Genomic DNA, 14,327 nt, shown 5'->3' with positions numbered 1-14,327 from the left:
TCGTCTCATTAGGAGCATGCCGCCACGTTGTCAAGCATGCATACAAGCTGGTGGGGGCCACACAAGATACTGGAAAGCATTTTGAGTTTCAAAAATTAAGTTTTGGAAAAAATGGACTAGCCTCCCACATCTTCATTTCACTCTGATTTTATGGTGTCTACACAATTGAGCCTCTGTAGGATGAAAACTTTTATTTCCATTAAAAGACTTGGCATCATTTTGTTCCTAAGACACTGTCTTGTCGTTATTTATATAGATATCGAACTTCATATTGAGATCTGATGTATCTAATGTGTTTCTTTAAAGTGCTCCTTTAATTTTTGTCAGCAGTATACATAATTATACGTAGAACTAAACAGAGCTCTAAAGAAAATATATTTTACCTTTTGCCTTTGCAGACGATGTTTTTTTAAAATTAGGATTTTTTTAAATTTATTTATTTTTTGGTAAATACTTGATAAAATTTGCTGTATCCTATCTTTTATGCTATTTATTTTGGATTTGTTTGGCCAATCTTCAGGACTATTAGAGTACCAAACATTACCACAGAAACCAGCTCTCCTTATGGTATTCTGTGTGCATTTCTTTAACAAGTTTGTTACTAAGTAAATGTCAGTCAGATTGGAAGCAACAATCAGTAAAAAGGCGAGTCCTTTCTCCAATCCCTCTGTATTGATGATCCCCTGAACAGCTCCATCCGAGTTCGCCTCCGCCCTGACTCCGCAGTCCCTCCGCATGCCCCGGGCTGATCAATGCGTGCGCGGTTCCTCCGGTGCACAGCGGCGATAATGAGGCCCTGGAGGATACCAGTAAATTGACAGATTAATCATTTTAACCCACTGAGTCCGGGCGGTGCTCCGGGCAGCAGCGCACATCGACTTTCTGTTTGCACTTAAAGCTTCACTGTTAAGGTATTACAGTCCACTGGATTCTGCTGTCAGTCGGCCGGACTCGTGGAGGAGGCAGATTTTTTCCTCCTGTATATCTGCCACCATCACGTGCCGATGAACGATGTGATCCTGTGGGGTTTTGGTGTGACCGCTGCTCTTCCCGTCCCTCAGGGCTGCAGTATGTTCACCTCCGTGAAGGCCTTCGAGGGGCAGCAGTACTCCACCCTGAAGAGGCAGTGCTTGCAGAGCGGCCTCCTCTTCGAAGACCCCCGCTTCCCTGCAATCGACGACTCTCTCTTCTACCTGGGCAACAGGATCGGGCGTGTGGTCTGGAAGAGGCCTCGGGTGAGTTGTTTGAAAACTTTGCGTCTTAAAATAAAGTATTGGACGTCAACGCCACCACTCTAAGCCGAAACTCGCTTAACTCATTCCCAATATTGATTCCAATTGTGATCACTGCAAACAATCAACAACCATCGCCTCACATTTCACATACAAATGTGATTGACAATCTGTTCGGGTTTACCCCACCTTCATCCGACATCAGCTTGGATAGGCTCCAGCAACCCAAAAGAGATTCAGAGGGATCCGATGATGAAGATGGATGGATTTTATGACCTCAAACAAACATGAAAACGATTATCTAGTTTAGATAGATCCATAGTGATACTAACAGAATCTGCTGGAATTACGTTGATTGTGTTCACAATAAAAAAATACAGTAAATCAAAGAATATAAACATTGGAGCTCCGTTGATAAAGGGTTAAAAAGCTCATCATGAGGCTGCTGTTTACTACAGAATCATCCAGCAGAGCATCGACCTACGCCATCTCCATCCTGATCATTTGACACTAACATCTGCGTCAGGTCTTATTGCTGCACTGTTTGGGTCTCCTTGGAAAATCCGTGTGTGTCTGCACGTTTGATAGCAGATGCAGACCCTCAGGATTTGCCTTTTGTCATCCCCGTCGTGCAGCGCTGGAGTTCTGGATGGCGTAACCTCTTTCTGCTCGTGTGTGTCGCCGCTCTGACAGCCAGCGTGCATTGCCATGGAAACTGGGTCACAGAGATTACATGTTTTGGTCTGCGCCGATGTCAGTCATGCAGACGGAATACGGGAAGAAGTCGAGGGGAGAAGCGGGGCAGGAGGAGCATCCTTTTATTTTCACCGGGACACGTTTCATGTCGTCAGTGATTTGTGTCAGGAGGTTAGGAACACTGAGGAAGCAGAACGCAGCCCGTCTATTTTTAGGTGATTAGAGTCACTCGTGTAAAGGAACTGGAGTGACGGAGTGCATTTGAATACAACACTTAAACTTCTGAAAAAACATTTTTGGGGGATTTATTGTTGGCTAAAATATTTTTATATTTATATGAAGCCGTTTGTGTTCTTACAGAGGAATGTCATGAACCTCAGTTCTTCTAAGAGAAAGTACTTTGTGGGAAAAAAAGAATATATATATATATATATATATATATATATTAGGGCTGTGAATGTTGATGCCTTAATGAGCATGATTAATAAAACATAATTAATTCGTTAATATTTATTAATGTGCTCAGGCGTCCTGCCGCGCAGCTGTGAGATCACTGTACTAAAACTCCGTCTACAATAAACGTAAACTTTTTTTTACATCCTATGATTGAGATTTTATTAAATTAAAGAGATAATATGGGATTTGTTTATTTGTTTTTGGAAAAAACAGTCTAAATAAGGCGGAGAATAAACGTCTTTCTGAAGGCTGCAACGCAGAGCAGCACCTCACCTGCTGCACGACCATTAGTTTATTTGGACATGAATTTTCCACAATAAGGAGCTTCGGCACTGTCTAAAAATTGAGGAAATCCGCGGTTCTCCGCGAAAGTTCCGCCCACCCGCGCCGCATGAAGCAAACAGTTCAAAGAAGACAGACACACCCCCACCTGTGAGCAGCCGACCTGAAATCCAGCTGAATCAAGCTTCTCTCAAAAAAGTTGTTTTATTATTTTTCACAAGGATAATAAAGAAAGTTTATGAGAAAAAAAGGAATAACACAATTCCAGGAAAAATGTCAAATAGACAGCTGTTCTCTTAGGAGAGAAATTGTTCTTTTTTGGGCCGCATGGTGGGACTTTAGCCTGGATTTTTTAGTATTTTCATTCAAAAACATGTTAATTAGTTTGTTGACCAATTTTAGTCTTGTTGTTTTTATAAAATTACAGCAAAAACTTTCATTCTATGTTGTATAAACAGTTTGTTAAACATTTTTGGGATTTCCACAGCAAAATGAATCACATTTTTCCAGACAGAATTTCCTATTTTTGCATAATTTTATGTTTAGTGTGTGAATATAACCTGGAAAAATGACTAATTAAAGGTAGTGTTACATAAGTGTGGTTGTGCTGATTAAAGTGATACCAAATAAGCAGCAGGTAGTCTTTCAAATTGAAAACACAGAGGTAAATTCAAAAGTACCCTAGGTTCCAATGGGTTAGAAATAAACATTCTAAATGTACAATTTTGTTTGTGATTTCATGTTGCGATTATTTGCAGATGTTAAGTGGCTGGCAAGAACTGTAACTGAAAAAACAAAAACAATTTGGATTAATCGCGATTAATTTTTTCCAGATTTGCGATTAATTAGTTACGTTTTTTTGTAATCAATTCGCGGCCCCCATATATACTGTAGGTATATATATATATATATATGTATATATATGAGGAGTGAATTGATACATTGTAGGGGGTTTTAGTGTCTGAAAAATCCCAGACCAATCCGTTATTATTATTGCTATACCACATATTCAGATACATAATGATGCATTAGATGAGAGAACTGCATGGTACCGATATGGTATTTGTGGTATTTGGTTCTATTGAAACTTTGGAGCAGAACCAGAGAAACACTTAAACTAACTCCATGTTCCAGCTGATAGAGATTGTCTCATTGTCTTTGCAGTTCTCATTAACACAGTAGGTTTCATGCATCACATCTGATAAAACAGCGGACTTCATGTGTATTCCATCTGGGGGTCACCTGCATAAATCTCTAGAAAACATCGTCACTTCTTGTTTTTCAAACTCTGTCGGTGACTTCATCGTGTTTATCTCTACCGTCTTGTTTGTGTAACGGAGAACAACGTCCATTTTGTAAATGAGAGTTCCATTAATGGGGAAAAGACTACGAACCATTAGAGTGCATTTGATGACAATCTACAACCCAAATGGGAGGCTGTGGTTTCTGTGGTCCACAGTCAGAACCGGCTCTGACGTCTGCTTTCAAAACCATCAACAATGACATCAACAGATATACGTTTATTGAAATGAAAGGAGGTGGGATCACAGCAGAACCGGAGGAAGAAATGTTTAGACAAAGCTATGGATTTTTAACAATCAGAGAACAATACAAATCTTTGCGGTTTTGACTGGTCCCTTTAGGGGGCGCCATCTATACCCCTCTGTATACTACCAACTCACTTGTTCTTAAAGGGAACATTCAACATTGTCTGATTTCTGCAACAAAATAGTTTTTCAGTATAAGAAATAAAGTAATACATGTGTCTTAACCAGTAAGGTTCTATAAGTGTAGCTGAGAAATAAAAGCGCTGTTTATTTGCAATGTTGCTAAATGTAGCCGGACCTGTACTTGGGGTTCCCAATTGAGAGTACCACCAGTTTTTTTTCAATGCCTATGAAACACCAAAATTCTTTTTTTTTACAACTTTACACATCCCAAGTTAACACTAAGTTGTACATGTCTTATTTAGCTCATAGCAGCTACAGATTTTGTCGCAACAATTTATCTGTAGATGGTTCTGGTGAGATGGTGCGGTGTGGAGCTCCTCAAAGAGGCTGTGTGCTGCCACCTAGAGGTCGGGGGTTTAAGTGGAAAACAAAAGTAAGACGCTGGACTACATGTTCGTTTATAAATAATAATTCAATATTGTTTGGTTGCATTTTAAATACAAGTATCGTCAAAGTATGTATCGCGATATTTCATTTTATTGATTTTTTTCTAACACCCCTAGTTTTTACATTAGAGTAAAATAAACCTACCATCAATCAATATTTTCTGAGATCAATATAATCAATTTATGTCATTTTGAAACACTTTTTTAGATCGATTTGATTCAATCCTGCCTCAGACGGATTGATCTGGTTGGATTGTGGGAATAGCTGCTGTGACTTTGGTCTTCTGGCTCCTGTTGTTGCTGGTGTGTTTGCAGATGAGGCTGGAGGCTCACCTGAGCTCTGCTGATGGATGATGCTAAGGAGGCTGTGAAAATGTCTTCAGTGGTTCGGTAACAATTATTCTGCGGCTCACCCACATACTTGGCATTACCTCAGTGTCTGCACCGGCCAGGCACTGATCGATAGTCTATTACTCTTGGCGCCTGAGCCAGGCGGAGGATGGCGGGCCACCTCGGGGAGCCTCGGTAACGCTCAGACTCCACCGATCAATACTCCTGCCATCACGGAGAGCGCCGATATTTCACCTTTAGCATTCAGGTAGAACATGACATCCAGACAATGCTGATTGTGGTTTGACGATGTTCTCAGGAAGGTGAGAGAATGATGCTGGGGGAGACCCCTCACCTCCGGTGGCCCCCGCTTCTCACAGGAAGTTTGCTTTGGCTGCATTTATCTCTGCAGAGTCAACAGAAAAATGACCTTGACTGTGTGCGTGTGTGCAGGAGTGTTGTGTTTTACATTTACATGCATACTCGTGACATGAAAGCTGATTGACATTCCTGCTGCTCGCATTCAAATGTGGACGGAAGCCTGACTCAGACAATTCTGTTAGAAGACTATCTAGATCTATAAAACAAAAAAGTAAAATATATAAAAGTCCTACAGCCAATGTGAGATGGTTACCCGTGTTTTTATTTGGTTTAACCCAATCAAATAAAGTCATCATCAAATTTAATCATTTTTATTTCAAAGTTCATTTTTATTATTTGAAACGGTTTTACTGCTATTGTAACTGAGTCCTAATCTTTTCTGGTTCAGTCGCTTGAGCTGAAACAAAACACACTAATTTTAAGACTGACCTTTTTCTCAGTTTGTTAGTTTTTTCCCCCCAAAATGTTACCAGAGTTTAGCTTATGTTTTTACAGGTTCTTAAAAGTTCGTCTGGATGTAGATTTTTTTAGTGTTTGCCTGAATTTAATTATAGGTTCCTACAGAGTTTGTCTGGAGTTTTTTTTGTTTTTTTTTCCTGAATTTTTTTCCAGAATTCTTTCTTAACCCATTAACGCCTGACTTTAGTCCCAGCTATGGAAAAAGATATTCACTTATATTTTTGCTTTTGAGTAAATGCTACATTTAGGTAATTTTATAGTTAATTTGGTTTGTCACATATTTGATACAACAGATTTTAAGGGGTTTTAATTTTTAAAAAGTCTTTGAAGTTTTCCAGCGTTTGTCCAAAATTCCTTCAGAATCAGATTGTTTAGAGATTTGCAGCTTTTTTTGTTCTCTAGAGGTTTTTTCATTTTGAGTTTTTCTGATTCAGTGTAACTCCAGAGCTTTTTCTAAAGCTTAGAAAAAGAGTTTCTTCCTTTTTTTTTTTTTGTTTTTTGGAGGTTTTCGGGACATTTTCTGACAGTTTGTCTTGAGGTCTATTTTTTTCTAGTTTTTCTGAAGTTTAATAAAATTCTTAAATTACTTTAAATTCTTACTTAGTTTTTAAGAGGGTCTACAAAGTTTTCCTTTTTTTTCCAGAGTTCCTTCAGAATTTCTTTAGAGATCGACAGACTTTTTTTAAAGGTTTTCTAGAATTGCACTAGCAGTTTTTTTCTTTTGGAGCTTCTCCTGTTTGTCTAGTGTAACTCCAGAGTTTCATGTTTTTTAGAGGTTTTTTTTTGGAAGCTCTCAGGACATTTTCTGAGTTCCGTTCTTCAGATTTCTCTAGTAGTTCTCCAGAGTTTGTCCAGAGTTTTCTTCTTCGTCTTGTCAGTTTCTTTAGGGTTAGAAGTTTCTACAGAATTTGTCTGAAGTTTTTTTTCACAGCTTTTCTCAAAATTTTCCACAATTCCTACTTAGTTTTTTTAAGACCCAAAGTTTTGGACAAACTTTTCCCGAGTTTGTCCAAAACTCTGATTTTTTTTTTAGAGGTTTACCAGAGTTTTTTTTTTTTTAGAGATTTACATAGTTTTTTCTTATGTTCTCCAGAGTTTCTTTACGGGTGCACCAGAAGCTTTTTAGGGAGGAGTTTTTCCTGTTTGTCCAGTACATCTCCAGAGTTTTTTCTAAAGTTTTTCCAGAGTTTCTTTCATGAGTTATTTTAGAAGTTGTCAGGACATTTTCTGAGGTTCTGTCTTCAGAATTTCTCTAGTCATTCTCCAGAGTTTTTCTGGAGATTTTCTTTAGTGTTTTTAGTTTGTCTGAAGAATCTTAATAATTTTCTACAGAGTTTGTCTGGAGGGTTTTTTTCATAGTTTTCTGAAAATTTTCCAGAGTTCTTACCGTATTTTCCGGACTATAAGTCGCGCCTTTTTTTCATAGATTTTCCAAGGGTGCGACTTATACTCAGGAGCGACTTATATGTGATTTTGTTAGACATAAATAGGCTCATATATTTGTTATTTTCCCCAGTTAAACTGGTTGTCTTTTGGCGGTTGTTTCCCCATAACAACCACTAGAGGGCACTGTAGGTTTGTGTATCAGTATCTACTGCTGTCAGCTGACAGAAACGCAGAAGAAGAAGTTACGTTCAAAACAAACGTTCCTGATAATCTAATCATTCTCCTCATGTTTTGATGTTTTTCTCATTTGCATCAAGACATTATTATTATTTTTCTCTCATTGGACTAATGCGGGACAACAAGCCATCAAATTGGGTTATAAACAGACAGAAGAGCAGCTAAAAACTGTCATTTAAATGCAGCTCCTGCAGACTAGAAGGTAACGATCGCCGTAAGAAAAAGACAAAACACTGCTGTCCCGAACCCAGAATGGAGAGATGATTATAGATGCTTTTGTGTTCTTTAAAATAATTAACTTAACCTCTCAACATCATCCGTATCTTCTGTGTATTTTAAACGAGATAAACAGCCAAAGCCTCCATCATGTAGCGATGAGACTAAAAACTTCAGACAGCTTCTCCAATGGGAGTGTCTAGTTTATGAACACATTTTTGGACAAGCATTTAGCATTAAATTAGACGCACATCAAAAGATTCAGCGGACTCGAATTTGAAACATGAATCACATTTGATGTCAAATCCAACGTTACGTCGGGCTTGTTGAATTTGTTCATAAATGTTGGATTATTCTCTTAAAAGTGCGACTTATACTCCAGACCGACTTATATATGTTTTTTTCTTCTTCATTATGCATTTTTTGGCTACTGCGACTTATACTCCGGTGCGACTTATAGTCCGGAAAATACGGTACTTAGTTTTTTTGAGGGTCTTCAAGTTTTCCAGAGTTTTTCCCGAAATTCCTTCAGAACTTTTTTAGAGGTTTGCAAAGTTTTTTCTTGTGTTCTCTAGAGTTTTTCTTTTTGTTTTTCCTGTTTGCCCTGTGCATCTCCAGAGTTTTTTTAATAATTTCTTTTCCAGAGTTTGTTCCATGTGTTTTTAGTATTTTTAGGGGTTGTCTGGACTGGTCTTTTTTTCTGAATTTCTTTAGTGTCTTTCCAGAGTTTGTCTTACTTTGACTTACTTTGACAAACCTGGATTTTTTTTTCAGAGGTTTTTCAGATCTCAAAGTAAAAAAGTGTTTATGACTCAGTAAGAACTTTAGGTTTTTGTCTTCTATACCTTTTTTCAGAAGACAGAATAATCATTAAAGTCAAAAATGTAATTAACGTACATTTAGATTCTTTTTACATTCAAATTAGTTTTATTTGTCATAATTATTTAGACCTGGTTTGCTCAGCGATATTATCGTAAAACTCATAAATGTGATGAAACCAATGACGGCGCTGCACCAGACTGATCTGCGGTGTTTGGCGTGCAGGAGCTGTGTGAGGACCCTCACCTGTTTGTCGATGGCATCAGTGCACATGACCTCCACCAGGGGCAGCTGGGGAACTGCTGGTTCGTCGCTGCGTGTTCCAGTCTGGCCTCCAGAGAGTCTCTGTGGCAAAAAGTAAGTTCATCCATGTCTTTCCTTTGACATTTTTCTCCTTCTCTGTCTTGATCACATCCACATGTTCTTCTTAAACTTAGCTCGTCTGTTGGCTTGTTTGTGGACGTGTATCAATGATCTGTGAAGAACCCAGAAACTTCAGAGTTTGTCATGAACTGAAGGACAAGAATTCTTCAGGATGTTGTTAAAAACATAATTTATTGATATTTCTTTAATCAGGGTGCAGCTCCAGACCATCACACTCCCAACACCATGCTCCGTTATGGTCTTTCTGACTGTTGGATCATGAACTCTGAGCTGAACTGAGTCCCAAAAGAACTCGGCTTGTTTCATCTGGTTCTTTACTGACCACCTGAATCCTCATGTTCTTGTACTGATGTCATTTTCAGAGCTGCTCTTCACTGTTTTCTCTGTTTGAGTCTCTGTTTTTCTCTGTGGTTTTCTGGATTCCTAAAGACTCAGAAATTCAGTGAATTCCGACTGTAGCGTGTCGGAAGCCCAGACGTTCTGTTGATGGGAGCTTGTTGGCTTTTCTATTTGTGGTCATTGAACTCTTCGACAGAGGCACCAGTACCAGTGTGATTTGGAAGATTCTGATTCAGGAATGAAAATTGATTTTTATCACTTTCAGGAGAGCAGAAGTTTGAATTCTAACAGACTTGAACTGATTCTCTGCATTCATTCATGTTTGTCAGATCAATGGAATCGAGTCTCTTGAGTCTCTGAATTTTTTCTAAGAAAGCGGCCTCTTGAGGTTTAGCAGATCGAGCGAGTTTGCCCTGACAGGACGCAGGTCTTTGCTCGCCGTGGCGTCCTTCTGGCTGCACACAGGAGCGAAGGAGGAGGAAGAGGAGGAGAAGTGAAGTCCACATTCCTCCCTTCCTGTCTTTGGAGTCAGGAGGAACCTGTTCGCTCCTCGTCTCTCCGCATCACCTCACGCGGGACTCGGAGGCAGCCAACCCTCGGGGGGGCTTCCTGTTTGTCACACAGGAGGTTGAAAGTCTGAAGAACACGGCGCTAATTTCACCAAAGAAAACTCAGAAACGTCTGTTTTAATGATTACAAGTTTATTATTTGTTATTAAATCAGATGTGAAGGCTTCGTTTGACGGGAAGTGTTCTTAGGAGTCCACCGTGAAGGTGATGGAGCCGTCGACGCTCTCGGGGCTGCAGCCGTCCGCAAACGCAAACAGGAAGTACATCACCTTCCTTACTTTTGCCAGCTCGGCGATCCTTTCCCCAAATTCCGCCGCGTCCGCCTCATAGCAGCTCACCGTCGCGTCCGCCGACCCTCTCCAGAAGACCCCGGCGGGCTCCAGCAGCTGCCGCGTCATCAGGTTGGTGAGGTCCGGCGTCCAGAGCTGCGAGGTGGCCGTGATGGTGAGGCGCCCCGGCTGCGCCAGCCGCACCGTCCAGTGGGAGAAGCGTAGGGACTGCTGGGAGAAGTCCAGCCGGTACACGGCCTCGTTGGGCCGCAGCAGCCGCTCGCCGTCCTGCCTCTTCTGGCTGCGCTGCTGCAGAGACTGAACCCGCAGCCGCATCACCTCCGTCAGCTGGGAGTCCAGCCGGAACGGCAGCTCCGTGTGTTTGGACATCGCTCCGTTCTGCTGCGGTCTGCGTTTCGCCTCCTCCTGGAGGTGTTTGTGAGTGTGTGCAGCAGAGGGCGGGGCTTACTAAGAAGTACAGATGAGCGGAGAAAACAAGATGTAATTACATTTGCAGCTGCAGCTCCGAGTTACCCCTCAGGGAAATGCACTTAGTGTGTTTGTCACACTTTTGTTTTTGGCTCCCTTTGCTTGGTTACAGATCCGTAACCCTTTTGGTACGTGATGTTCCGCCAGGCCGACGTGAGCGGCCTGACAAATGTGTTATCAGTGGTTGTTGTGTTGAAGCTGCATATCAGATGTGAGGTGAATCCGCTGCTGCACAGCATCGCTCGGCCCAGATAAAAGCTGAGATAGTTGAAGCGTTCCCAAACACGGAACGACAGGGATTACCTCCCGAAGGATCAGACGGTCAGGTCTCTGAGCTGCAGAGTTCTGCTTTCCCTCCTCGCCACTCTGCTGTCGCCTCACAAAGTCCAACCTCTGGACTCCCAGGAGTGACGGGACGGGTCACCTTTCAGGTTCTGCTCGTTAATTTTAGTCTTTAATTTCTGTGTAAAAAAAAAAAGAGAAAAATTGAACTCTCCTTTTACTTTGATTGAGTTTCTCTGAAGCTCTTTTACTGCACTATGAAGCTCCTCCCCTTTAGATCCCAGATCCTTAACAATTAGTTAAAGGGTAACCAAACCATAAATCCGCTTTTTTTGTCTGTTGACTTCTATAAGTGGAGCTTTAAAAGTGTTTTCTGTTGGTCAGAGCAAAATATTCGATAAATTAAAATAAACTTGTTTAATTCTTAAAAACCGTCTGTGTTCTGCCCCCTACAGGTTGAAATGAGGTATTACAGTTGAGTTTTGGGATTGGTCATACCATTTAAGTTTCAGAAGTCTGACGTCATGATCTCCAGTAATGATAAGTCCTGCCCCCAAGCCCCACCCCTCTGACTGGATTTTCAAATTTCAGCTGTGGGGGGAGTCAGCCTCCAATTTCCCTGTTTGGTTTCCCTTTAAGGACCCACTCCAGGTGTTTTTGGTGTTTTTAACACGGGGTGGGCAGAGTTTTTGCCTTGTGGGCCACAAGGGGTTCTTAAGTTTGACAGAAGGGTCGATGCAGGAGCAGATGAATGCGTCAAATTGGTAATTGAGGTCATAAAAGAAATAAATAAGATGGACTTTAGATGAAAACATGCTTTAATTTTGATTCAAAAAGAATATATATTTTAAAACAGAAAATGTTGGAATTTTTCCTACAAAACTTTGACTTTTGTTACATTGCACCAATTGCACCAATGACCAAGAGGACACCCAACACTAACTATCCTGATTTGCTCCTGCAGCCTGCTTAGCCAATCACAGAGCCGGTCTTTGTGACATCAGAGGAACTGGACGTCCTCCCAGAAAGATTGTGAAATTCCAAATAGAGAATCTGCTGCAAAGTCCTAAACACTAGTGAGGTGGAATCAAATGATGATGTTTTAGACACTTTCATTTTTGGCTTTATAGCTCAGCGTAAAAAAAGAAAGCAATTCCAAAACGTCTCTTTTGAATTTCGTTTCCAAGGACAGTCATTTTGTCATTTCAGATCTCGCTCACTTATGGCATCATTTACTGTTTTTATTGCTGAGCGTGTTTACCTTGATGGTCGTTTTGTCGTTGTCCTCTCTCGGGTCACCTTTACTCTGGATGACACCTGTTATTATGTGTGACAGTTATTAGTTAATAAATGATCGGAGCAAAAGTTCAGCTTAATTCAGATTCAGCTCCGAGGCTCACTCTGCTGGGCGCTCTGCAGTCGGTGGTTTAGTAACCGTCGGTGGATGTGCTTTGACTGCATGGAGAACTGGAAGTAGTTCAGGGCTGTTTGATATTTCGAAGAAAGCAATAAACACAGGGGACACAGAACATTTAGGATCTGGACAAAAATGATAAACACTAAAAAATGTATCTTTAAACAAATGTAACTCGACATATAAACAGCAATAAGGTCTGTCCGTAACTAAAACAATGAATTAATTGTTTTATTTTCTTTGCTGAAAGATCTTCTGAGAAGAATGAAAGTCAAATTAAAGCTGCGAGAGGCTTTGGATGGCCCTCAGGCGCTACTCGCCGCCCTCGCCGCATGCCTCTACACCCAAACCCCCCCGCCCTCAATGCCCACCTTTGACCCAAGCTTATTTGCTAAGCAGCCACTATGCACCCCTGACTCCTCCCTTCTCTTTTTGTAAGGCTGGTCTGAGATATATGTCACAAATTCATGCAAAAACACTTATTTTTTTCAAAATGGCGGCATTTTATGTTTTGCTCGACGGGATATCGCACAGGTTGACGACAATTTCATAACAATCTGCAAAAGTAAATGTTTGGATTTCCTTAGCTAACCACGCCCACATTTGTAATATAGTCATATCCTATGTTATCCTATCGTGTTTAGGTCTTGGCAGGAGTTTATGCAGTGATTTTTCACAGTAATCCATTCAAAAATGTGCGAGTAATCATAGAACGCCACATTTGCAAACTCGCCACACGCACGCCATTAAAAATCTACAACTTATAATAGAAACATTTTTTTTTCCCTCAATTGCTTCCCGAGACGTTTGGAAACGATCAAAGCCAAGGCGTCCCACAGGACGCCTCGTCTCATAGAGGAGCTCCAGTTGCACACAGAAAGTCTGACTGTTGAAAAACGTTTGATAGTAATGCCATAAATGAGAGAATCACCCAGAAGTGACTTTGTGTGTGAAATGTACTATAACTGTATTGCCTTTGCAGTGTTCAAAATGGGAGTAAATCTTGTGATGTGCAGCTTTAGAAGCTGCAGGTAGATTATTAGACCACATCATCACAAAGTGTTGACTCAGTGCTGTAGAGAGACTGACTGAATGCTTCAAACCGGCTCTTTTTTTGTGCTAATCCTCGGCATCCATCACGCCTCTGCAGCCTGCAGGGATTTAAGCCTTTAAAATAGGAATGAGTTGCTCCCTCACGTTCACGAGGTGTCCGTTGCCATGGTGACGCATAACAACAAATGTCAGAGAAGCAGCAGAAATAGCTGAGAATGACTTAATTCAAATCAGATGGAAATAGAGACTCTTAAATCAGGAGTCTGCAACCTGCTGCGCCAGATCCACATGTGGCTCTTTGGCCAAACATAGAATAAATCGGGGAGACTGCTGACCCAAACATGTGGACCGTCGGAGTCAGCAGCTCCCCGCAACCAAAACTACCTAAAGAAAACAAATAAACAAAGCCTGCAAATTAAGACTACCAAGGTCTAACCCCAAACTAAAATAACAGTGTAAGACTGCTGAGGACAAAGACTGGAAAAGAACCAAAAAAGAAAATAAAAATAAAATAGCAACTTTAGCAACTAGCATTTATTAAATTAAAATTAGTTAAATTTATAAACTGTTGGCTGAGATGCTCAAAAATGATAAACTATGTAGGTTTTTACATGCCTGTTGACCTGAAGACGTCTTGTTTACTCAACTCTATATATGCAAAGCAAAACTTTGGTAAAAGTTTGATCTTTTATGAGTTAAAAGCACATATTATCTTATGCTGCACAATGTTGGTTATAAAAAAATTTGGAGAGATGCTAAGTTCTTTTAATATTTTTACTTTTCTTTGTGTAAAAATAGAAATAATTCACATTTATTATTAAAAAACAGAAGGCCATGAATGCAAATCCAAATTTCTTAACACTAGAACTCTTCCCTGCGCAAATTTGCGCAGGGAAGAGGTTGCAGAAACTTAAGAGT

General features: G+C 40.5%; 2 protein-coding genes across 3 annotated transcripts in view; one reads left to right on the top strand and one right to left on the bottom strand.

Moving 5' to 3' along the window:
- The first annotated feature begins 217 nt into the window (after positions 1 to 217).
- Positions 218 to 14,327, top strand: part of capn5b (calpain 5b) — a 40,465-nt gene continuing 26,355 nt past the window's right edge. For both annotated transcript variants that reach the window (XM_024265903.2, XM_024265902.2), the window contains exons 1-2: positions 218 to 1,235; positions 8,836 to 8,967. In XM_024265903.2, the coding sequence (XP_024121671.1) occupies positions 1,005 to 1,235; positions 8,836 to 8,967 (363 nt within the window). In that variant the 5' untranslated portion in view covers positions 218 to 1,004. The remainder of the gene's footprint in view (positions 1,236 to 8,835; positions 8,968 to 14,327) is intronic.
- On the bottom strand, positions 9,965 to 12,524 carry ompb (olfactory marker protein b). The gene is made up of 3 exons (XM_036215224.1): positions 12,343 to 12,524; positions 12,204 to 12,259; positions 9,965 to 11,121 (listed from the first exon to the last, which is right to left on the bottom strand). Exon 3 carries the CDS (start codon positions 10,559 to 10,561, stop codon positions 10,088 to 10,090), a length of 474 nt encoding a protein of 157 aa, XP_036071117.1. The 5' UTR covers positions 10,562 to 11,121; positions 12,204 to 12,259; positions 12,343 to 12,524; the 3' UTR covers positions 9,965 to 10,087.

The sequence above is a fragment of the Oryzias melastigma genome, linkage group LG14 (assembly GCF_002922805.2).
Source record: "Oryzias melastigma strain HK-1 linkage group LG14, ASM292280v2, whole genome shotgun sequence".
Lineage (NCBI taxonomy): Eukaryota > Metazoa > Chordata > Actinopteri > Beloniformes > Adrianichthyidae > Oryzias > Oryzias melastigma.
Note: the sequence above shows the minus strand (reverse complement) of the source record. Positions and strands in the feature narration are given on the sequence as shown.

Excerpts from the sequence above, each read along its gene's own strand:
- ompb (XM_036215224.1), bottom strand. The coding sequence starts at position 10,561 with ATGTCCAAACACACGGAGCTGCCGTTCCGGCTGGACTCCCAGCTGACG.